Source organism: Scyliorhinus canicula, chromosome 3, assembly GCF_902713615.1.
Source record: "Scyliorhinus canicula chromosome 3, sScyCan1.1, whole genome shotgun sequence".
NCBI lineage: Eukaryota > Metazoa > Chordata > Chondrichthyes > Carcharhiniformes > Scyliorhinidae > Scyliorhinus > Scyliorhinus canicula.
Window position 1 is genome coordinate 273,930,858 of NC_052148.1, and position 25,311 is coordinate 273,956,168.

General features: G+C 53.4%; 1 protein-coding gene across 9 annotated transcripts in view; it reads right to left on the reverse strand.

Annotated features, from left to right (window-relative positions):
- Positions 1 to 25,311, reverse strand: part of LOC119963564 (serine/threonine-protein phosphatase 2B catalytic subunit alpha isoform) — a 400,495-nt gene that overhangs the window by 112,349 nt on the left and 262,835 nt on the right. For all 9 annotated transcript variants that reach the window (XM_038792880.1, XM_038792881.1, XM_038792873.1 and 6 more), the window contains one exon: positions 23,450 to 23,589. In XM_038792880.1, coding sequence (XP_038648808.1) covers positions 23,450 to 23,589 — 140 coding nt within the window. The remainder of the gene's footprint in view (positions 1 to 23,449; positions 23,590 to 25,311) is intronic.

Genomic DNA, 25,311 nt, shown 5'->3' on the forward strand with positions numbered 1-25,311 from the left:
TCTGTAACCTCCTCCAGCCCCTACAACCTTCCCCATCTCTGTAACCTTCTCCAGCCCCTACAACTCCCCCCATCTCTGTAACCTCCTCCAGCCCCTGCAACCCGCCCTATCTCTGAACCTCCTCCAGCCCCTACAGCCCTCCCTATCTCTGTAACCTCCTCCAGCCCCTGCAACCCTCCCCATCTCTGTAACCTCCTCCAGCCCCCTACAACCCTCCCTATCTCTGTAACCTCCTCCAGCCCCTACAACTCTCCACATGTCTGTAACCTCCACCAGCCCCAATAACATTCCCAATCTCTGTAACCTCCTCCAGCCCCTACAACCCCCCCTATCTCTGTAACCTCCTCCAGCCCCCACAACTCTCCACATGTCTGTAACCTCCACCAGCCCCAATAACATTCCCTATCTCTGTAACCTCCTCCAACCCCCCACAACTCTCCCCATCTCTGTAACCTCCTCCAGCCCCAACAACCCTCCCTATCTCTGTAACCTCCTCCAGCCCCTACAACCCTCCCTATCTCTGTAACCTCCTCCAGCCCCTACAACCCTCCCTATCTCTGTAACCTCCTCCAGCCCCTACAACCCTCCCTATCTCTGTAACATCCTTGAGCCCCTACAACCTTCCCCATCTCTGTAACCTCCTCCAGCCCCCTACACCCCCTCCCTATCTCTGTAACCTCCCCCAGCCCCTACAACCCTCCCTATCTCTGTAACCTCCTCCAGCCCCTACAACCCTCCCTATCTCTGTAACCTCCTCCAGCCCCTACAACCCTCCCTATCTCTGTAACCTCCTCCAGCCCCCTACAACCCTCCCTATCTCTGTAACCTCCTCCAGCCCCAACAACCCTCCCTACCTCTGTAACCTCCAGCCCCTACAACCCTCCCCATCTCTGTAACCTCCTCCAGCCCCCTACAACCCTCCCTATCTCTGTAACCTCCTCCAGCCCCAACAACCCTCCCTATCTCTGTAACCTCCTCTAGCCCCTCCTATCTCTGTAACCTCCTCCACCCCCCCTATCTCTGTAACCTCCTCCACCCCCCACAACCCTCCCTATCGCTGTAACCTCCTCCACCCCCCACAACCCTCCCTATCGCTGTAACCTCCTCCACCCCCCTGCAACCCTTGTTATCTCTGCAACCTCCTCCAGCTCAAAGTGTTGTTGAGTGTCACACTTTGATTGATAGGTGCTCTTGTGAAAGCACTTGGGAAGCTTGATTACCTTAAAGGTGCTATATAATGCTAATTGGAGCCATTGACGTGATAAATGCATTCCAAGTATCTGGCAAACCCGGTTTGAAATCAGATTGGCTGGTCAAATCCATCCTGATCAATATCATTGACCTTTTTGAGATAAGATTACTCACTTCGCCGTGTTGACTTTTAAAATGAAACCACGTTTGGCTGGGGGAATATCACGAGCTCCCCCCCTTCAACCTTTTGATGATAGTTGAGTAAAGAAAGAAAATATTGCAAAAAATCCGACTTAAAACATTCCAAATAGGAACTCATGGAATTTATATTATGTCATTTGATTTGAAGCCAGAGAGAAGACAACAGTACGCTGAGGGGCACAGACTCTCAGCCATGAAATCATTGGCCACACAGCCTGAATATCCTGGGATTTGGGAACGGTTACAAACAGGTCTTCAACATTGCGGGGTCAGTTGTGGGCCCAATGCTCCCATTGGGAAAGAGGACTCGATATTCCAATACTTTTCATGGAATGTTGCATTGGGTCCTCCTGTGTTTAGGGAAAACTATCAAACGCACCAACATTTAAGGAGCTTCCAAATTGCTCGGAGATGACAATATTGTGTGCCCCTCCCCTCCATGAACTGTACACGGTACAAAATGCTTTGGTGTTACTTTCAACAGGAAACCATTTGGAGCCTTGGTCCAGACTCTCGTTTTCAGCAGCTGGGTTGTGGATTTGGGGGTGGTGGTTCTTGCAGGGGGGGGGGGGGGGGGGGGCGGACAGAGGAGTGCGAGAGGCAGGGTGGGGTGGGGGGGGCGGGGGACAGAGGAGTGCGAGAGGCAGGGTGGGGTGGGGGGGGCGGGAACAGAGGAGTGCGAGAGGCAGGGCGGGGGAGGGGGAGACAGGGCGGGGGAGGGGCAGACAGGGCGGGGGAGGGGCAGACAGGGCGGGGGAGGGGCAGACAGGGCGGGGGAGGGGCAGACAGGGCGGGGGAGGGGCAGACAGGGCGGGGGAGAGGCAGACAGGGCGGGGGAGAGGCAGACAGGGCGGGGGAGGGGCAGCGGCAGGCGCGGGGGAGGGGCAGACAGGGCGGGGAGGGGGCAGACAGGGCGGGGGAGGGGGCAGACAGGGCGGGGGAGGGGGCAGACAGGGCGGGGGAGGGGGCAGACAGGGCGGGGGAGGGGGCAGACAGGGCGGGGGAGGGGGAGACAGGGCGGGGGAGGGGGAGACAGGGCGGGGGAGGGGGAGACAGGGCGGGGGAGGGGGAGACAGGGCGGGGGAGACAGGGAGGGGGAGACAGGGCGGGGGAGGGGGAGACAGGGCGGGGGGTGGGGGAGGCAGGGCGGGGGGTGGGGGAGGCATGGCGGGGGGTGGGGGAGGCAGGGCGGGGGGTGGGGGAGGCAGGGCGGGGGTGGGGGAGGCAGGGCGGGGGTGGGGGAGGCAGGGCGGGGGGTGGGGGAGGCAGGGCGGGGGGTGGCGGAGGCAGGGCGGGGGGTGGCGGAGGCAGGGCGGGGGTGGGGGAGGCAGGGGAGGGGTAGACGGGGGGAGGGGTAGGCAGGGTGGGGGAGGCGGGGGAGGGGTAGACGGGGGGAGGGGTAGGCAGGGCGGGGGAGGCAGGGCGGGGGAGGCAGGGCGGGGGAGGGGGAGGCAGGGCGGGGGGTGGCGGAGGCAGGGCGGAGGCAGGGCGGGGGAGGGGGAGGCAGGGCGGGGGGTGGCGGAGGCAGGGCGGGGGGTGGCGGAGGCAGGGCGGGGGGTGGCGGAGGCAGGGCGGGGGGTGGCGGAGGCAGGGCGGGGGGTGGCGGAGGCAGGGCGGGGGGTGGCGGAGGCAGGGCGGGGGTGGGGGAGGCGGGGGGAGGGGTAGACGGGGCGGGGGAGGCAGGGCGGGGGAGACAGGGTGGGGAGGGGGAGACAGGGTGGGGAGGGGGGAGACAGGGCGGGGGAGGGGGAGGCAGGGCGGGGGAGGCAGGGTGGGGAGGGGGAGGCAGGGCGGGGGAGGCAGGGCGGGGAGGGGGAGACAGGGCGGGGGAGGGGGAGACAGGGCGGGGGAGGGCGAGGCAGGGCGGGGGAGGGGGAGACAGGGCGGGGGAGGGGGAGACAGGGCGGGGGAGGGGGAGACAGGGCGGGGGAGGGGGAGGCAGGGCGGGGGAGGGGGAGGCAGGGCGGGGGGGAGGGGGAGGCAGGGCGGGGGAGGGGGAGGCAGGGCGGGGGAGGGGGAGGCAGGGCGGGGGAGGGGGGGGCAGGGGAGGGGGAGGCAGGGCGGGGGAGTGTTAAACTGGGTGGGGGAGGCAGGGGGGAGGGGGATGGGATTGAGGGAGGGAGAGGGAGCTGGATTGAGAGAGGGAGATGGAGGGAACGAGAGAGATGGGGGGGGAGATGGAGATCTGTACCTTTTATAAGGTCTAACTGCTATAATTTTAAGGCCTGACCTCCACTGAAGCAGAATATGAAATCCTTGATGATAATAGGCTGAAAAAACAAATAAAGCAGTTGGTTTGCAAATCACTGGAGTCTGTAACTCCAGAGAAAATGTAATTTAACCTGCAGTCTGTTCCTTAGCAATTACAGACCGTACCACTGCTCCATTTATCAACCAATTCAATAAAGTTACATGTCAGATGGCAAATGGAACTCGCTCAGTCCCGCAACGTCAAGCTAAAGGAGCTGTTCATTCTTGACCAATATAAATGCTATTTCCTCACCGTAACATATAGTATTTGTTCCACAATTCAACATAATTAATTATTCAATATTCACTAGTAATCACGTTATTGAAGAAAAGGAATACTTTCAAGTTACTGAACTAATGAAACTTTTATTCTTCCCAAAGGAAGCATGAAATTCTAACTTTTCCAATATGATCTCTCTGCTCTATAAAATAACACTCAGTTTATTAACGATATCTCGATTCTCAGCAGTGGGTACTATATTACATTGCATGTTGAAGAAAGGAACAATAAAGTGCTTTTATTAATGTTGGCAGCAGCTGCTAACACATTCTGAAATTCTCCTTCACATCTGCCTCTGAACACTTACACCTGGGAACATTCCTGACACAATGACCGCAATTGCCCAGATGTTGAAGCTGACGGGCACATTGGCAATGGATTGGCACATCCCTATCTGAATTTTCCCGGCAGTGTCCCATGAGAAACCCGTTAACAATGGCAAGACCAGGAGATCCCAATGGTGGCCCCCTTCCGCACGGTGGATGGAGGGACATGGAGCCCAATGTGGGTGAGACACGTCTCTCAGCAAAGTTGCACCAACCTTTCGGAATCAATTGATTGTCAATTCAGATATTTCTTCCCTTTTTTAAAAAGTAAATTCAGAGTACCCAATTCTTTTTTCTAATTCAGGGGCAATTTAGCGTGACCGATCCATCCACCCTGCACATCTTTTTTGGTTGTGGGGGTGAGACCCACGCAGACCTGGGAAGAATGTGCAAACTCCACACGGACAGTGACCCAGGGCCGGGATCATACACGGGTCCTCGGCACCGCGAGGCAGCAATGCTAACCACTGCGCCACCGTGTATCCCCGATTGCTTGTGAATTCAAACCAACCTGCAGCCATGCAGTTGGAGGGTCAGTACTGAGGGAGTGCCGCACTATCAGAGGGTCAGTACTGAGGGAGTGCCGCACTGTCAGAGGGTCAGTACTGAGGGAGTGCCGCACTGTCAGAGGATCAGTGCTGAGGGAGTGCCATACTGTCAGAGGGTCAGTACTGAGGGAGTGCTGCACTGTCAGAGGGTCAGTACTGAGGGAGTGCTGCACTGTCAGAGGGTCAGTACTGAGGGAGTGCCGCACTGTCAGAGGGTCAGTACTGAGGGAGTGCTGCACTGTCAGAGGGTCAGTGCTGAGGGAGCGCCGCACTGTCAGAGGGTCAGTACTGAGGGAGCGCCGCACTGTCAGAGGGTCAGTACTGAGGGAGTGCCGCACTGTCAGAGGGTCAGTACTGAGGGAGTGCTGCACTGTCAGAGGGTCAGTACTGAGGGAGTGCTGCACTGTCAGAGGATCAAGAACAAAGAACAAAGAAAATTACAGCATAGGAACAGGCCCTTCGGCCCTCCCAGCCTACGCTGATCCAGATCCTTTATCTAAACCTGTCGCCTGTTTTCCAAAGATCTACTTCCCTCTGTTCCCCGCCCGTTCATATATCTGTCTAGATGCATCTTAAATTATGTTATCGTGCCCGCCTCTACCACCTCCGCTGGCAACGCATTCCAGGCATCCACCACCCTCTGCGTAAAAAACTTTCTCCCTTAAACTTTCCCCCTCTCACCTTGAAATCGTGACCCCTTGTACTTGACACCCCCACTCTTGGAAAAAGCTTGTTGCTATCCATCCTGTCCATACCTCTCAATTTTGTGGACCTCAATGAGGTCCCCCCTCAACCTCAGTCTTTCCAACGAAAACAATCCTAATCTACTCAACCTTTCTTCATAGCTAGCACCCTCCATACCAGGCAACATCCTGGTGAACCTCCTCTGCACCCTCTCCAAAGCATCCACATCCTTCTGGTAATGTGGCGACCAGAACTGCACGCAGTATTCCAAATATGGCCTAACCAAAGTCCCATACAACTGTAACATGACCTGCCGACTCAATATCCCGTCCGATGAAGGCAAGCATGCTGTATGCCTTCTTGACCACTCTATCAACCTGCGTTGCCTCCTTCAGGGTACAATGGACCTGAACTCCCAGATCTCTCTGTTCATCAATTTTCCCCAGGCCTCTTCCATTGACCATATAGTCCACTCTTGAATTAGATCTTCCAAAATGCATCACCTCGCATTTGCCTGGATTGAACTCCATCTGCCATTTCTCTGCCCAACTCTCCAATCTATCTATATTTTGCTGTATTCTCTGACAGTCCTCCTCGCTATCTGCAACTCCACCAATCTTAGTATCATCTGCAAACTTGCTAATCAGACCACCTATACCTTCCTCCAGGTCATTTATGTATATCATAAACAACAGTGGTCCGAGCATGGATCCCTGTGGAACGCCACTAGTCACCCTTCTCCATTTTGAGACACTCCCTTCCACCACTACTCTCTATCTCCTGTTGCCCAGCCAGTTCTTTATCCATCTAGCTAGTACACCCTGAACCCCATACAACTTCACTTTTTCCATCAACCTGCCATGGGAAACCTTATCAAACGCCTTACTGAAGCCCATGTATACGACATCTACAGCCCTTCCCTCATCAATTAACTTTGTCACTTCCTCAAAGAATTCTATTAGGTTTGTAAGACATGACCTTCCCTGCACAAAACCATGCTGCCTATCACTGAAAGACGTGCTGTTAGGTGAATTGGACATTCTGAATTCTTGCTCTGTGTACCCGAACAGGCGTTGGAATGTGGCAACTCTGGGATTTTCACATTAACTTCATTTCAGTGTTAATGCAAGCCTACTTGTGACAATAATAAAGATTATTATTATTACGAATGGAGTTGAGGACTATGATCAGATCAGTCATGGTCTCATTGAACGGCGGAGCAAACTCGACCAAATGGCCAATTTCTGCTCCTATGAAATGAAAATCGCTTATTGTCACGAGTAGGCTTCAATGAAGTTACTGTGAAAAGCCCCTAGTCGCCACATTCCGGCGCCTGTTCAGGGAGGCTGGTACGGGAATTGAACCTGTGCTGCTGGCCTGCCTTGGTCTGCTTTCAAAGCCAGCGATTTAGCCCAGTGTGCTAAACCAGCCCCTGTTTTATGGAAGGTACTTTCAGATGTATTGAGATTATGAATTGTGTAATAATCCAAATCTTTCTGCCTTTGTCATTCTTCAATTTTCTGCCTCTCTTCATACCCAAAATCAATGCTAGTTGCAGACAGCAGGTCATCAAATTTCTTTCAAATTATTTATTTGCACGTGTTGTAAATTCAGATTGTGTGTTGAAAGGGGGAATACATGGCATATTTGTGACTGAATCCCCAAGGTGACCAGTTAGCCATTCCTCCACCACAGATCCAGCAACCTGCATGGCAGCATTTCAACAATTCGCATCCAAACCTTTTCACACAAACAAGCCCCTCGAATCACACATCGGGGCAAAACCAAATTACTGCGCATGCTGGAATCTGAAACCAAAACAGAAAATGCTGGGCAGTCTCAGCGGGTCTGGCAGCATCTTTGAGAGAGAAAGAGAGAGAGAGAGAGTGAGAGAAAGAGAGAGAGAGTGAGTGGAGCTAACGTTTCGAGTCATCCAGGCTGGAAACGTTCACCCCCTTCTCTCTCCAGTGATGCTGTCAGACCTGCTGAGATTGGCCAGGATTTCTGATTGTGTGTGTCCCTCGATTCACTGCAGCAATGAGGAAGGTCGTTCAGTCCCTTCTGTTCTTTTACCAATCACCTGAAATGCGCATATTCTGGTTCTCAAACTTTCCACCAATGAGAACTGTTTTTCTCCAGCACTGAATAACCATTCTAAATCCTTGCCATGTTGACATGACTCCAATGCAATAGGTAGCAGTGAGAAAGCGAATGTGGTGGTTGTAAGACACGTATGACAGTGGGAATTAGGCAGTGATTCCATTCAGCTCCTTCAGCTGCTCTGCCATTTGATAAAGATCTTGGCTAATCTTTTTTTAAAAATAAATTTAGAGTACCAATTATTTGTTTCCAATTAAGGGGCAATTTAGCGTGACCAATCCACCTACCCTGCACATCTTTTGGGTTGTGGGGGTGAAACCCACGCAGACACGGGGAGAATGTGCAAACTCCACACGGACAGTGACCCGGGGCCGGGATCGAACCCGGATCCTCGGTGCCGCGAGGCAGCTGTGCTAACCACTGCGCAGATTGCTTTTCATAAAATGCAGAGAGCTGCCAAACAACTTGAGGTTTGCGGCTGAGTTGATACCCCCAGGAAGCAGAGAGCGTTTCTCAGAATATCTGCCGTGTGACATCACACATTCTTAGGATTTCCTTTCAGCCGACTGCTTTGTGCAGTCAGCAACAGTTCAATTTAATTTGGTGAAGGTCCCTTATTCTGACTGTGAACAAGTACATGAAGCACAGCAATGTAACGGTGATCTCTCCAGTGGCTCCGCGGTGAGGAGTGGATGAGGCTGTAACAGTTTGTGATGAGGAATTAGCATTGTCGTGACACCAGTATGCCTTTGGTGGATCAAGCACGGCGCAGACTGAATTACAAAAGGGCATTCTGACCAAACAGCAGTACTCATCAACTTCTTAAAAATCAGTCCTGACACATTTCTGGCAGAGTTTGTTTTAAAAAATATATTCATTTACGAGATGTGGGCTGGACCAGCATTTTTTGCCCATCCCTAGTTGCCTTTCAGAAGGTGATGGTGAGCTGCTTTCTTGAATCGCTGCAGTACGTACACCCACTGTGCTGTTAGGGAGGGAGTTCCAGGATGTTGCCCCAGCGACAGTGAAGGGATGACCGACATATTCCCAAGTCAGGGTGGTGAGAGACTTGGACGGGAACCTCCAGGTGGTGGGGTTCCCAGGTATCTGCTGCTCTTGTCCTTCTAGATGGTAGTGGCCGTGGGTTTGGAAGGTGCTGCCTAAGGAACCTTGGTAAGTTACTGCAGTGCATCTTGTAGATGGTACACACGCTGCTCCTATTCACTGGCAGTGAAGGGCGTCGGTACTGAAGCTGGTGGATGGGGTGCCAATCAGGCGGCTGCTTTGTCTTGGATGGTGTTGAGCTTCTTTTTTTAAAAATAAATTTAGAGTACCCAATCATTTTTCCAATTAAGGGGCAATTTAGCGTGGCCAATCCACCTAGCTTGCCCGTTTTTGGGTTGTGGGGGCGAAACCCACGCAGGCACGGGGAGAATGTGCAAACGCCACACGGACAGTGACCCAGAGCCGGGATCGAACCTGGGACCTCAGCGCCGTGAGGCGGTTGTGCTAACCACTAGGCCACCGTGCTGCCCGATGGTGTTGAGCTTCTTGAGTGTTGTCGGAGCTGCACTCATCCAGGAGAGTATTCCATCACACTCCTGCCTTGTGCCTTGTAGATGGTGAACAGGCTTTGGGACGTTAGTCCCTACAGTAACTGGGGGAGTAACACAGTGTCTTCAGCTGCAAAAACCATCCCAGCCTTTGGCCTGCCCTGGTAGCCACAGTATTAATGTGGCTGGGTCCAGTTCAGTTTCTAATCAATGGTAACCCCCAGGATGTTGATAGTGAGGGATTGAGCGATGGTGGTGCCATTGATTGTCAAAGGATGATGGTTCGATCCTCTCCTGTAGGAGATGGTCATTGCCTGGCACTTGTGTGGCACGAATGTTACTCATCAGCCCAGGTCTTGCTGCATTTGGACATGGACTGCTTAATTGAAAAATGAAAATCGCTTATTGTCACGAGTAGGCTTCAATGAAGTTACTGTGAAAAGCCCCTAGTCGCCACATTCCGGCGCCTGTCCGGGGAGGCTGGTACTGCTGGCCTGCTTGGTCTGCTTTAAAAGCCAGCGATTTAGCCTTGTGAGCTAAACTAGCCCCACAGCTAAACTAGCCCTAATTATCTGAGGAGTCGCGAATAGTGCCGAATATTGTCATCCGCAAACATCCCCACTCTGACCTTATGTTGGAAGGAAGGTCATTGATGAAGCAGCTGAAGATGGTTGGGCTTAGGACACTGCCTTGAGGAACAGGTGACAAAGTTCCAGAATGAATCTTGTTTAAGTCTTATCGCAACGATTTGCTTTCTGCAGTTTTTAAAAAACAGACAAGGTGTCGCGCCTCACATGCACTTCAGTGGGTGTCTGGCTCAAATCCATTAAAAAAAATTTTTTTAGAGTACCCAATTATTTGTTGTTCCAATTTTCCAATTAGCACAGTGGGCTAAACAGCTGGCTTGTAATGCAGAACAAGGCCAGCAGCGTGGGTTCAATTCCCGTACCGGCTTCCCCGAACAGGCACCGGAATGTGAGGACTAGGGGCTTTCCACAGTAACTTCATTGAGCACAGTAAAAAGTCTTACAACACCAGGTTAAGGTCCAACAGGTTTGTTTCAAACACTAGCTTTCGGAGCGCTGCTCCTTCCTCAGGTGAATGGAAAGGCACTGGGCTGGGCTGCCTTTCACCCGAGGAAGGAGCTGCGCTCCGAAAGCTAGTGTTTGAAACAAACCTGTTGGAATTTAACCTGGTGTTGTAAGACTTCTTACTGTGCTCACCCCAGTCCGACGCCGGCATCTCCACATCATGACTTTATTGAAGCCTACTTGTGACAACAAGCAAAAAATTTTTTTTAGCGTGGCCAATCCACCTAGCCTGCACATCTTTGGGCTGTGGGGGTGAAACCCACGCAGGCACGGGGAGAATGTGCAAACTCCACACGGGCAGTGACCCAGGGCCGGGATTCGAACCTGGGACCTCAGCGCCGCAGTCCCAGTGCTAACCACTGCGCCACGTGCCACCCTCTGGGTCGTATACATGTTAGTTATCAGCAGCCCAGCCCAGCGCCTCTCTCTCTCAATCATGTGGTGACATTTTCAGGATTCTGTCTACACCGATTATGTCCAACCCTTGTTCGCCTCACATTCGAAATTAAATCCAACATACTGAATCCAAACATATGGACGTCAAAATCAATCATATCTTCCAGAAGAGGATACCAGACCAAACCTGCAGGGTTCGTAACCCTAGATAAGTAATAACCCTGTACCCTAGTGGTAACATCAACAACAACAACAGGAATTTATAGAGAGTCTTTAATAAAACATCATAATTCACCTCAAGGAACATTACCAAACACCATGTGATGGGAAATTCAGTCAGATCAGCAACAATTAGGGGCAGCAGGGTAGCATGGTGGTTAGCATAAATGCTTCACAGCTCCAGGGTCCCAGGTTCGATTCCCGGCTGGGTCACTGTCTGTGTGGAGTCTGCACGTCCTCCCCCTGTGTGCGTGGGTTTCCTCCGGGTGCTCCGGTTTCCTCCCACAGTCCAAAGATGTGCAGGTTAGGTGGATTGGCCAGGCTAAATTGGCCGTAGTGTCCTAATAAAAGTAAGGTTAAGGGGGGGGGTGGATACGTGGGTTTGAGTAGGGTGATCATGGCTCGGCACAACATTGAGGGCCGAAGGGCCTGTTCTGTGCTGTACTGTTCTATGTTCTATGTTCTAATTCAGTCAAAAAGGTGGATTTTGACGAATGTGTCAAAGAAGGAAACTGAGATAGAGATCCGGAGCTGGTTACGGACAAAATTCTAGGTTCTGGCAGCTGAAGGCACGGCTGCCAATATTGGGACAATTAAAACCAAGGATGAGGGGTCTTGTCGCACAGGGGGGTGGAAAAGGGGGAAAAGTTGTCCAGGCGGTGTAGTCCACTGCTGGGAAGTATGTGTCCCTGGGTGTTCATCTCCTGCAAACCTTTTTGACACACGTTTGTAATAAAATACTTTCTAATAAAATAAAATAGAGGATGTACGAGAGGCCGGGTTTAGAGGAATGCAGAGATATACTGGAGGGCTCTGGGACTGGAGGAGGTTACAGAGAGAGGGAGGAGTGTAGGGATATACTGGAGGGCTGTGGGACTGGAGGAGGTTACAGAGAGAGGGAGGAGTGTAGGGATATATTGGAGGGCACTGGGACTGGAGGAGGTTACAGAGATAGGGAGGAGTGTAGGGATATATTGGAGGGCTGTGGGACTGGAGGAGATGAGAGGGAGGCGTGTAGGGATATATTGGAGGGCTGTGGGACTGGAGGAGGTTACAGAGAGAGGGAAGAGTGTAGGGATATATTGGAGGGCTCTGGGACTGGAGGAGGTTACAGAGAGAGGGAGGAGTGTAGGGATATATTGGAGGGCTCTGGGACTGGAGGAGGTTACAGAGAGAGGGAAGAGTGTAGGGATATACTGGAGGGCTCTGGGACTGGAGGAGGTTACAGAGAGAGGGAAGAGTGTAGGGATATATTGGAGGGCTGTGGGACTGGAGGAGGTTACAGAGAGAGAGGGAGGAGTGTAGGGATATACTGGAGGGCTCTGGGACTGGAGGAGGTTACAGAGAGAGGGAGGCGTGTAGGGATATATTGGAGGGCTGTGGGACTGGAGGAGGTTACAGAGAGAGAGGGAGGAGTGTAGGGATATATTGGAGGGCTCTGGGACTGGAGGGGGTTACAGAGAGAGGGTGGAGTGTAGGGATATATTGGAGGGCTGTGGGACTGGAGGAGGTTACAGAGAGAGGGAGGAGTGTAGGGATATATTGGAGGGCTGTGGGACTGGAGGGGGTTACAGAGAGAGGGTGGAGTGTAGGGATATATTGGAGGGCTGTGGGACTGGAGGAGGTTACAGAGAGATAGGGAGGAGTGTAGGGATATATTGTAGGGCTCTGGGACTGGAGGAGATGAGAGGGGGAAGAGTGTAGGGATATATTGGAGGGCTCTGGGACTGGAGGAGGTTACAGAGGGGGGGGGAGTGTAGGGATATATTGGAGGGCTGTGGGACTGGAGGAGGTTACAGAGAGAGGGAGGAGTGTAGGGATATATTGGAGGGCTGTGGGACTGGAGGAGGTTACAGAGAGATAGGGAGGAGTGTAGGGATATATTGGAGGGCTCTAGGACTGGAGGAGATGAGAGGGGGAAGAGTGTAGGGATATATTGGAGGGCTCTGGGACTGGAGGAGGTTACAGAGGGGGGAGGAGTGTAGGGATATATTGGAGGGCTGTGGGACTGGAGGAGGTTACAGAGAGAGGGAGGAGTGTAGGGATATATTGGAGGGCTGTGGGACTGGAGGAGGTTACAGAGAGAGGGTGGAGTGTAGGGATATATTGGAGGGCTGTGGGACTGGAGGAGGTTACAGAGAGAGGGTGGAGTGACGGGATATATTGGAGGGCTCTGGGACTGGAGGAGATGAGAGAGGGAGGAGTGTAGGGATATATTGGAAGGCTCTGGGACTGGAGGAGGTTGCAGAGAGAGGGTGGAGTGTAGGGATATATTGGAGGGCTGTGGGACTGGAGGAGGTTACAGAGAGAGGGAGGAGTGTAGGGATATATTGGAGGGCTGTGGGACTGGAGGAGGTTACAGAGAGAGGGAGGAGTGTAGGGATATATTGGAGGGCTCTGGGACTGGAGGAGGTTGCAGAGAGAGGGAGGAGTGTAGGGATATATTGGAGGGCTCTGGGACTGGAGGAGGTTACAGAGAGAGGGAGGAGTGTAGGGATATATTGGAGGGCTCTGGGACTGGAGGAGATGAGAGAGGGAGGAGTGTAGGGATATATTGGAGGGCTGTGGGACTGGAGGAGGTTGCAGAGAGAGGGAGGAGTGTAGGGATATATTGGAGGGCTCTGGGACTGGAGGAGGTTACAGAGAGAGGGAGGAGTGTAGGGATATATTGGAGGGCTCTGGGACTGGAGGAGGTTACAGAGAGAGGGTGGAATGAAGCGTTGGAATTATTTGAAAACAAGGACTAGAATTTTAAGACTGAGATGATGTTTAACTTGGAACCAATATAGAGTAAAAAACACATGCATGATGGTGAATGATACTTTGTGCGAGTTAAGACCCTGGCAGAACTTTGGAAGATATTAAGTTTGTTGTGGCAACGATGGTTTGTGGATTGGTGGTCAATTTGATGTTGTGCATCGCCGGTTGAAAAGCTCCACTCGGGCCTGGCAGTCTCCACACATTTGCTGCAGGAGATGGCAGGGGGGCTGCAGGAGATGGCAGGGGGCTGCAGGAGAAGGCAGGGGGGCTGCCGGAGATGGCAGGGGGCTGCAGGAGATGGCAAGGGGCTGCAGGAGAAGGCAGGGGGCTGCAGGAGATGGCAGGGGGCTGCAGGAGAAGGCAGGGGTGCTGCCGGAGATGGCAGGGGGCTGCAGGAGATGGCAAGGGACTGCAGGAGATGGCAGGGGGGCTGCCGGAGATGGCAGGGGGCTGCAGGAGATGGCAGGGGGGCTGCCGGAGATGGCAGGGGGCTGCAGGAGAAGGCAGGGGGCTGCAGGAGAAGGCAGGGGGCTGCCGGAGATGGCAGGGGGCTGCAGGAGATGGCAGGGGGGCTGCAGGAGAAGGCAGGGGGGCTGCAGGAGAAGGCAGGGGGGCTGCAGGAGATGGCAGGGGGCTGCAGGAGATGGCAGGGGGGCTGCAGGAGAAGGCAGGGGGGCTGCAGGAGATGGCAGGGGGCTGCAGGAGATGGCAGGGGGGCTGCAGGAGAAGGCAGGGGGCTGAGAATCCGCAGGGTTAGCTGACCTCTGTACTCTGTTCGTGACCAGCCGAGCTTATAATTTCTGCTCGCTTCTTCCAACGCTTTTCCAAGTTGTCAGCGTTAACGCCCACAATCTTCATATTTCGCTTGTAGGTGATATTTTTTATTATTATTCATTCGGTCATGGTACGGTGGTGTCACTGGCCAAGCCAGCAATTCTTGCCCATCCCGAACTGCACTTGCTAGGCGATTTCAGAGGCTATTTAAGAGTCAACCACATTACATAGAACATACAGTGCAGAGGGAGGCCATTCGGCCCATCGAGTCTGCACCGACCCACTTAAGCCCTCACTTCCACCCTATCCCCGTAACCCAATAACCCCCACCCTCACCTTTTTGGTCACTAAGGGCAATTTATCATGGCCAATCCACCTAACCTGCAAGTCTTTGGACTGTGGGAGGAAACCGGAGCACCCGGAGGAAACCTACGCAGACACAGGGAGAACGTGCAGACTCCGCACAGACAGTGACCCAGCGGGGAATCGAACCTGGGACCCTGGCGCTGTGAAGTCACAGTGCTAGCTACTTGTGCTACCGTGCTGCCCTAAATTGCTGAGGGTCTGCAATCATATTGGTCTTTGCACAATCCACAAGGGTTTCATGGCTGTTTAGCTCACTGGGCTAAATCGCTGGCTTTGAAAGCAGACCATGGCAGGCCAGCAGCACGGTTCCATTCCTGTAACAGCCTCCCCGAACAGGCGCCGGAATGTGGCGACTAGGGGCTTTTCACAGTAACTTCATTTGAAGCCTACTCGTGACAATAAGCGGTTTTCATTTCATTTCATTGGACTTCAATTCCAGATTTTTATTGAATTCAAATTTCACCATGTGCAGTGGCGGGATTTGATCCCGAGTTCCCAGAGCATTACCTTGTGTTTCTGGATTACTAGTGACCACTACACCACCACGTCCCACCTTGCAGAGAAGGTATGGACACCCAAGACGTTTGGGCCCCAGAGGCCAGGGTATTGTACAGAAGGCCTTTGGGTATACGACCATCATCCATCTTGATGAATGTGGCTGAGACAGCACAAGACATGTTGGCTCTGTAATGAGAGTATGCTGATGGAATTAGAGTACCCCAAGACCTTGTCTGTCAGGAGATAGCGAGGATACGCCTGAGACAGCGATCATGGACATTCTCCAGCCGTTTCTCCAGCCTCGCCTGCCCTCTCCAGGTCTCACCACTGGTGAGGACCATGCTGAGGACACAGGCTCACAGCTCGGTGTTCCCAGTCAGGTTCCACACCCTCTTACTCAGCTTGGACATAACAGCTGCAACTTTGTGATGTTCATTTTGATTTCTGCATCAAGTGACGGACGGTTGGTGATTGTACAGGGGAACAGCTTCAGTGGGAAGCTGGACAGGTAAGATGGTTGGCCAGAAAGATAAACATTCACAATCCTGAATGCTGCCGTAGTGCGATCTACCAGCATTGACAATGGTTATGCACAGCCAGGCTCCATTGAGTTTATCGAGGGTAGAATGTGGGAGGCTGGTCAGGAGTGACCAGAGTCGGGGGATGTTGGCAAGGTGGAACCGGGCGATGGCCAAGATTTACCGTCAGGAGTTGAGCTCTGGGTGAAATATGACACCGGGGTTGTAGACAGTCTGAATCAGCTTCAAACCGTAACCAAGGAGAGAGATGGAGTCAGTTGCTAGGGAACAGAGTTTGCAGCAGGAACTGAAGACAGCCTCTTCAGTCATTCCAATATTTAACTGGAAGAAATATCTACCCATCCAGTACTTTGGGATGTGGGCGTCTCTGGCTGTGTCAGCATTTATTTACCCAACCCAGAGGGCATTTAACAGTCAACCACATTGCTGTGGGTCTGGAGTCACATGTAGGCCAGACCGGGTAAGGACGGCAGATTTCCTTTCCTGAAGGACATTAGTGAACCAGATGGGTTTTTTTTTTACAACAATCGGCAATGGTTTCATGGACACCATTGGACTTTTAATCCCAGATTTTTATTTATTGAATTAAAATGTCACCGTCTGCCCTGGTGGGATTTGAATTTGGGACCCCAGAGAATGAGTCTGGGTCTCTGGATTACTCGTCCAGCGACAAAACCGCAACACCACTGCCTCCACCGACTGATGTCGGATACGCAGTCTGATCATTTAGCAACAGTGGAGGGGTGGAGAGAGGGAGGGGCGGAGAGAGGGAGGGGCGGAGAGAGGGAGGGGTTGGAGAGAGGGAGGGGCGGAGAGAGGGAGAGGGAGGGGCGGAGAGAGGGAGAGGGAGGGGCGGAGAGAGGGAGAGAGAGGGGCGGAGAGAGGGAGGGGTGGAGAGAGGGAGGGGTGGAGAGAGGGAGGGGGCGGAGAGAGGAGGGGTGGAGAGAGAGGAGGGGTGGAGAGAGGGAGGGGTGGAGAGAGGGAGGGGTGGAGAGAGGGAGGGGGGAGAGAGGGAGGGGCGGAGAGAGGGAGGGGTGGAGAGAGGGAGGGGCGGAGAGAGGGAGGGGCGGAGAGAGGGAGGGGCGGAGAGAGGGAGGGGCGGAGAGAGGGAGGGGTGGAGAGAGGAGGGGCGGAGAGAGGAGGGGCGGAGAGAGGGAGGGGTGGAGAGAGGGAGGGGCGGAGAGAGGGAGGGGTGGAGAGAGGGAGGGGTGGAGAGAGGGGGGGTGGAGAGAGGGAGTGGTGGTGAGGTCGAGGTGGGTGGACATCCTCAGTGTACATGAGAAAACTAACAGTGTGTTTACAGCTGATGTCACTGAGGGGTAGCATGGGTATTAAAAATAGGACGGGGCGGGAACAGGAAAAGAAACCATTGCAAGTGATACTCGGGTGGTGATTAGATGGGTAAGAATGTGACCAGCAAATACTGTCTCAAGCAGCTGGATGAAGGTGTGATATCGGAGGAGTATACGGAGAGGAAGCATGTCAAAGGCTGCAGAAATCTCATAGTGATGTAGAATGTCACCGGCAACTTTGATAAGATCCACGTCTTTATTGCGAAAGGGCAGAAACCTGAATGGCGTGTGTCAAACATTTAAGGAAATTGTGAAAGTTTTTTTTAAAATTTAGATTACCCAATTATTTTTTCCAATTAAGGGGCAATTTAGCGTGGCCAATCCACCTAACCCTGCACATTTTTGGGTTGTGGGGGCGAAACCCACGCAGACACGGGGAGAACGTGCAAACTCCACACGGACAGTGACCCAGAGCCGGGATCGAACCTGGGACCTCAGCGCCGTGAGGCGGTTGTGCTAACCACTGCGCCACCGTGCTGCCCCAGGAAATTGTGAAAGTTTCCTGTGGATACAGAGAGAATATTTCCTCTTGTGGGAAGAGCAGAACGAGAGGCCGTTCAGAGTCAGCAGGAAATCCAATCGGGAATTCAGGAGAAACCTCTTTACCCAGAGAGGGAGAGAACGTGGAACTCACTCCCACAGGGAGTGGGTGTAGTGATTAGAGACATTTAAGGAGACTGGACAAGGACGTGAGGGAAAGGAGGACAGAGGGTTACGATGGCAGGTTTATAGCAGGAAAGATTGGAGGAGGTTTGAGTGGAGGATAACCACTAACCATGTTTGGGCCGAATGGCCTGTTTGTGTCATATATCCTGTGTCACCCTCTGCATTTTTTTTATTTGTTCAGGAGAGGTGAGCCTCGCTGACTGGGCCAACATTTAACGCCCATCCCTGATTGATCCTTGCACTGAGTGGCCCAACATTTCAGGGGGCATTTAAGATGCGACCACATTGGTCTGGAATCACATGTCGGACAGACCAGGTAAGGACGGCAGATTTCCTTCCCTAATGGACGCTAGTGAACCAGATGGGTTTTTACGACAATGGTTTGATGGTCATCATTAGACTTTTAATTCCAGAGGGGCGGCATGTTAGCACAGTGGTTAGCACTGTTGCTTCACAGCACCAGGGTCCCGGGTTCGATTCCCGGCTTGGGTCACTGTCCGTGCGGAGTCTGCACGTTCTCCCCTGTGTGTGCGTGGGTTTCCTCCGGGTGCTCCGGTTTCCTCCCAGTCCAAAGATGTGCAGGTTGGGTGGATTGGTTACGCTAAATTGCCCCGTAGTGACCAAACGTTAGGTGGGTTGCTGGGTTAGGGGGGTAAGGTGGAGGTGTGGGTTTGGGCAGGGTGCTCTTTCAGGGGCTGGTGCAGACTCGATGGGCCAAATGGCCTCCTTCTGCACTGTAAATTCGATGATTTTTAGACAGTTCAAATTTCACTGTCTGGCATGGTGCGATTTGAACCGGGTTCCCCAGAGCATTACTCTGGGTCTCTGGATTACTGGTCTAATCACAATATCACCGCACCATTGCCTCCCCTAATTTAGGAGGTGTCAATTTGTTACTGAATTTGGGAAAGCACAGGGAAATGAGAGGTGAAGTGCGAGTGAGAATGCCAAGCGACGGTATCAGTAAGCACCTTGGCTGCCAACTTTAATCTGCTTTAATGTTGCTGTGACCTCTTGCACAGTTGCACTATTGATGGTAAAATTTCCTAAATGTGACGGTTCTCATGGCATGGTTGGTTCTCACTACAATCGTCACTATCGGAACCACATTCTGGCCCTTTGACTGGATTCTGGATCATTTAGAATGGTTCTGTCCAATTTATAACCAGCAGCTTGAACTGAATTGAATTCTGAAAGAAATTACATTGACATGTATTTTTCATGAAGTCATTATGCATTTTGGTGACACAGCCCCTGTAGTCTGCGCTCGACAAAAACCCTGGATACAGTGTTTTTAATCCCCTCCGGGTTTTTTTTTACAGCTTTAACCAGTTTTCAAAAGATCGTCTTCTGTCCAATCTTTTACAGCGTGACAACACTGTTGTAAAATAACCCACATATCACCAAGTACAGTTTATTCCTGATAGCCCAATCCAGTTCTGAAACAAAACTAGCTCGTCGGAATTAGGTACAACTCGCATTTTTACAGAAGCTTCAACACAGGAAACCGGCTCAAGGACTGCAACCAAGAATAAACCGACACAAAGTTAAAGACGGAACACGCGGTGGCGGTGGGTGGGGGGGGGGGGGGGGGGGGGGGGCGGTTTGACTAAAAACTTTGTCTCAGCGTCTGGCTTTGAGGACAAAAGACAGGGAGACAGAGGTTTAAGGAGGAAATTCCGGAATTAGGCTGAAATGGTGCAAGCCACAATTCCCAAAAGTGAGACCAAGTGATTTGGGGGAATGCAGGAGGCCAGAATTGAGGGGGGAGAAGGGGTGGAGGTTTCTCTGAGGGTTTCGGGAGGTTACTGAGAAAGCTGGGGGGGTGGCTGGTGCTTGGCAGCAAAGGGAGCGAATGCAGGGGGTTCCCCGCGGTGAGCACAAGGGGGAGGGTCCCCGGTGAGCACGGTGGGGGGTTTCCCGCGGTGAGCGCAGGAGGGGGGGGTCCCCGCGGTAAGCGCAGGAGGGGGGGGGGTCCCCGCGGTGAGCGCGGGGGGGGGGGCACGGTGAGCACAGTGAGGGGGTTCCCTGCGGTGAGTGCAGGAGGGGGGGTCCCCGCGGTGAGCGCAGGGGGGGGGCACGGTGAGCACGGTGAGGGGGTTCCCTGCGGTGAGTGCAGGGGGGGGGGTCCCCGCGGTGAACGCAGGAGGGGGGTCCCCGCGGTGAGCACCGGTGGGGGGGAGGGGGGCCACGGTGGGGGATTCCCTGCGGTGAGCGGAGGGGGAGGGTCCCCGCGGTGAGCACCGGTGGGGGGAGGAGGGGGCCACGGTGAGCACGGTGGGGGGGGGTTCCCTGCGGTGAGCGGAGGGTCCCCGCGGTGAGGGCAGCGGGGCGGGGGTCCCCGCGGTGAGCACAGAGGGGCGGGGTCCCCGCGGTGGGCACAGAGGGGCGGGGTCCCCGCGGTGGGCACAGAGGGGCGGGGTCCCCGCGGTGGGCACAGAGGGGCGGGGTCCCCGCGGTGGGCACAGAGGGGCGGGGTCCCCGCGGTGGGCACAGGGGGTTGATGGATGAATGGGACTCGGCGCTAGTTCGTATCGGGGTAATGGGGTGTTGGACAGGCTGAAGATTATGGACGGTGGAAGATGGATGGAAGAGGAGAAGACTGGAGGTTTCCAGACAGACGGAGGCAGAATGGAAACTGGTGATGTTAGAAGATTTGAAGCAGGCAGTTTGAGCGATGGAGAGGTGATGGAGTCAGCAGATCATCTCCCAGTAGAAGAGAAAGACTTGCATTGCGATAGCACCCATCATGATCACAGGATGACCTAAACAATTAGCAGTCAATGAAGTACTTTTTGAAGTGTAGTCACTGTTGTATTGTAGGAAACACAACAGCGAATACGGACCCAGCAAAATTGCACAAGAAACAACGTGATAATGACCAGCTAATCAGTTTTTGTGATGTTGATTTTGAGAAGGCTATTTCCCCTGACTACAGGAGTTAACTCCCCTGTTTTTCTCTAAAATACTGCCGTGGGATATTTCCCGTTCACCTTGAAATTAATACTCAATCGAGTGTTTTTACTAAAGTGCTGGAGTGGGGCTTGAACCAGACACACAGGCGAGAGGGGACAGGGGCAGGGAAGGAAACGGAATTTGATAGGGTTGTTTGGCGGGAATCAAGGACAGTGGTTTCAGTCTTTGTAATGTCTAACGAAAAGGAAATGTGTCTCAGTAGGACTGGCTGTCAGAGAAAGAGGCAGAGAGAGAGAGAGAGAGAGGCAGAGAGAGGAGAGAGAGAGGCAGAGAGAGAGAGAGAGAGGCAGAGAGAGAGAGAGAGCAGAGAGGGAGAGAGGCAGAGAGAGAGCAGAGAGAGAGAGAGAGAGAGGCAGAGAGAGAGGAGGAGGAGAGAGGAGAGAGAGAGGCAGAGAGAGAGAGCAGAGAGAGAGGCAGAGAGAGAGAGCAGAGAGAGAGAGGCAGGAGAGAGAGAGAGAGAGGAGGCAGAGAGAGGAGAAGCAGAGAGAGCAGGAGAGAGAGAGAGAGAGGCAGAGAGAGAGAGAGAGAGAGGCAGAGAGAGAGAGAGAGGCAGAGGAGAGAGGAGAGAGAGATCAGAGAGAGTAGAGAGAGAGGGGCAGAGAGAGAGAGAGGCAGAGAGAGAGAGAGGGGAGGCAGAGAGAGAGAGGCACAAGAGAGAGAAGCCGAGAGAGAGCAGAGAGGAGAGCATAGGAAGAGAGGCAGAGAGTGAGACAGAGAGAGAAGCAGAGAGAGAGAGGCAGAGAGAGAGAGAGAGGGGCAAGAGAGAGAGAGAGGCAAGGAGAGGAGAGAGAGGCAGAGAGAGAGAGAGAGAGAGGCAGAGAGAGGAGAGCAGCATGAGGCGAGAGAGAGAGAAGAGGCAGAGAGAGAGAGAGGAGAGGCAGAGAGAGAGAGAGGCAGAGAGAGAAGGAGAGAGAGAGAGAGAGAGAGGCAGAGAGAGAGAGGCAGAGAGCGAGAGAGAGAGAGGCAGAGAGAGAGAGAGAGAGAGAAGCAGAGAGAAGAGGCAGAGAGAGAGAAAGAAGCAGAGAGAGAGAGGCAGAGAGAGAGGCAGAGAGAGAGAGATGCAGAGAGAGAGGCAGAGAGAGAGATGCAGAGAGAGAGAGATGCAGAGAGAGAGAGAGAGAGAGGCAGAGAGAGAGAGATGCAGAGAGAGATGCAGAGAGAGAGAGATGCAGAGAGAGAGAGAGAGAGAGGCAGAGAGAGAGAGATGCAGAGAGAGAGAGGCAGAGAGAGAGCGAGGCACAGAGAGAGAGGTCATGCATGTAGTGAGAGAGGCAGAGAGAGAGAGGCAGAGAGAGAGAGGCAGAGAGAGAGAGGGAGGGGGAGAGGTCATGCATGTAGGGTACGTTAATGAGTCCAATGTTACAATCGTGTGTGTTATTCTAATGTAAAGAACACATTCAACAATACTAATTTTGAATCATTTGATAATTGGAATGAAGCGATCCGAAACAGTGTAGATTAAATGCTCACGGTAGAAATTTTAATGAATCAATAACATTAAATAGAATGCGGGGTGGAATAGTTGCCATTCTAGATGGAGCCCCAACCTGAACGAGCAAACAACGATATTGTTTGATTGTGACAGAGTTCCTCACTTCTCCACTCTTTGCCTGAAAGATGTTTTCTAATTTCTCTCCCGAAAGGCCTAGCTTTAAGGTCAACCATCCCCCTTTGTCCAAAACTCCCCCACCACAAAGAAAAGGCTCCATAAACTCTACCATATCAATCCCTTACAAAATCGTAACAGCTTCGATCAAATCGCCCCTAAACGGAATATGCCAAGGGATACAAACATAGATTGTGTAATCCTCTCCCAATGATCCAACCCTTTAAGGGTCAATAATATTTTGATGGGTCTACCCGGTAAATGAATCCCAACACAGATGAAGTATGAATAAGGATATAGATCCTTCTCCTGACAGCAGCATTACAAATCTCACCTCCTACCTACCAACCATCCAGTGTCCCAGCAATCAAATAGACACAAACAAATTATCAAACAATCCGACACTGAAAGGGGAACTGTAGAAAGACAGAACTTTAACCTATCATAGTAAAATAATCTTTCTGGGGCTGATGATGTAATCCAGCCCTCATGATGCCGACCTGTCCTGCAAGGCCTCAGGCACCGCATGCTCCAGGGGCAGAGCCAGGCGGAACAGCTCCCTCAACCACCCACCGCCTATGGTCACCTCGGCCAGGCCCAGGAGCGGACCCACGAGGGGGGTACTCCGACGTGCCAGCCCCCCCCCCTCCACAGTGGGTGGCCAAACTTCAGGAGTGCGGGGTCAAAGTGCAACCAAAGCTGGAGGAGGAGCCCCCTTAGATAATAAAACAGGGGCTTCCACCTCACACGTGTACGCGGAACACGGACCCCTCAAGACCCCTAACGTTACAGGCAACCCTTCTTTTACTCCTTCGCAAATCAAATATAAACTAATTCAAACTCCTTTTAATAGACACTGAAAAGATGCCTAATTAATCAATATCTTCCATCCGTTTATTCTTAACCATAACAGTAGAATTAACATTCTTTTGACCCCGCCTCCTGCTCATTCCAAGGCCAATAGATCCTTCCTAACACATGGTACTAATATTTGTGCCCAGCATTCCAGATGTGGGGAGCACAACATTCAGCAACAAGGGTTTGGAGGAACAGAGTGGAAACTATCCTCCTACCTGTAGAAGTATGAACAGCCTCTGACTGTATTGTGAGTGAAATGTTCCTGTGACTTCTCATTTCCAAAGTCCTCCAGCGGGTCTGACCACAATAGGTCACACATGGGTCCGTAAGCAGGGGGTTCTTTGAATCTGTCTAACTACAAGGAAAAAAAGACAAATTAAAAACATCAAACAAGATGGCGTTGAGAAATGAGAGCAGCAGTTATAGGGGCCAAGTTGTAAATAATCAGCAGCAGCATTTAAATATTCTGAAGCTAGTGGGCCGGACTCCATTTTTCGGACTATGTCCCCACGCCGTCGTAAAAACCGTGGCCTTTAACACCAGAAAAACTGGCGTGAAAAGGCCACCTATTCCCAGCCCAGCAGGGGGCCTAGCAGTGAACCATTGTAACACAATGAAATGAAATGAAAATCGCTTATTGTCACAAGTAGGCTTCAATGAAGTTACTGTGAAAAGCCCCTAGTCGCCACATTCCGGCACCTGTCCGGGGAGGCTGGTACGGGAACTTTTGCTGCAGATACGCGACCCGCACTTCCGGGTCAGAGGGCGCACATGTGCACGGCGGCAGCCTCCAGCGGCCGCAGTGTGTTCCATGGCGGACTCAGACCGTGGAGCTGGACCTTAAACACAGTGCCCTCGATCGGCCGCGTGCCTGACGCGGACCGCCCGCCCAAAAATTGCCCGGTCGCGTATCAGGCTCCCCTTGCCCTCCGATCAGGGCGGCCGCGCGAACCATCAGTCTGCCCCCCCACCCCCCCTGACCAGGTCGGCCTGCGAACTGAGTTTCCCAACCTGCAGGACCGTGTTAGATCCACGCCGTCAGGATTTCGGCCGGTCAGGAGCGGAGAATGGCGGAGTAGGCATCCAGCAATGGCTGTAGGTCGGTGCTTTGCGGCGCAGCGTACTCGGGGTATGCCGCTTTTCGGGGCCCGCAGAATCGGGGAACCCCCGCTGGTCTCGATTCCATGCGGGGACTGGATTCTCCGCCCCGGTCTCGATTCCATGCGGGGACTGGATTCTCCGCCCCGGTCACGATTCCATGCGGGGACTGGATTCTCCGCCCCGGTCTCGATTCCATGCGGGGACTGGATTCTCCGCGGGGACTGGATTCTCCGCCCCGCCGCTGGTCACGATTCCATGCGGGGACTGGATTCTCCGCCCCGGCGCTGGTCTCGATTCCATGCGGGGACTGGATTCTCCGCCCCAGTCACGATTCCATGCGGGGAAATGGATTCTCCGCCCCGGCGCTGGTCACGATTCCATGCGGGGAAATGGATTCTCCGCCCCGGCGCTGGTCACGATTCCATGTGGGGACTGGATTCTCCGCCGCTGGTCACGATTCCATGCGGGGACTGGATTCTCCGCCCCGCCGCTGGTCACGATTCCATGCGGGGAAATGGATTCTCTGCCCTGCCCCGGTCACGATTCCATGCGGGGACTGGATTCTCCGCCCCGGTCACGATTCCATGCGGGGACTGGATTCTCCGCCCCGCCCCGGTCTCGATTCCATGCGGGGACTGGATTCTCCGCCCCGCCCCGGTCACGATTCCATGCGGGGACTGGATTCTCCGCCCCGGCGCTGGTCACGATTCCATGCGGGGACTGGATTCTCCGCCCTAGCGCTGGTCACGATTCCATGCGGGGACTGGATTCTCCGCCCCGCCGCTGGTCACGATTCCATGCGGGGACTGGATTCTCCGCCCCGGTCACGATTCCATGCGGGGACTGGATTCTCCGCCCTGGTCACGATTCCATGCGGGGACTGGATTCTCCGCCCTGGTCACGATTCCATGCGGGGACTGGATTCTCCGCCCCGGCGCTGGTCACGATTCCATGCGGGGAAATGGATTCTTAGCCC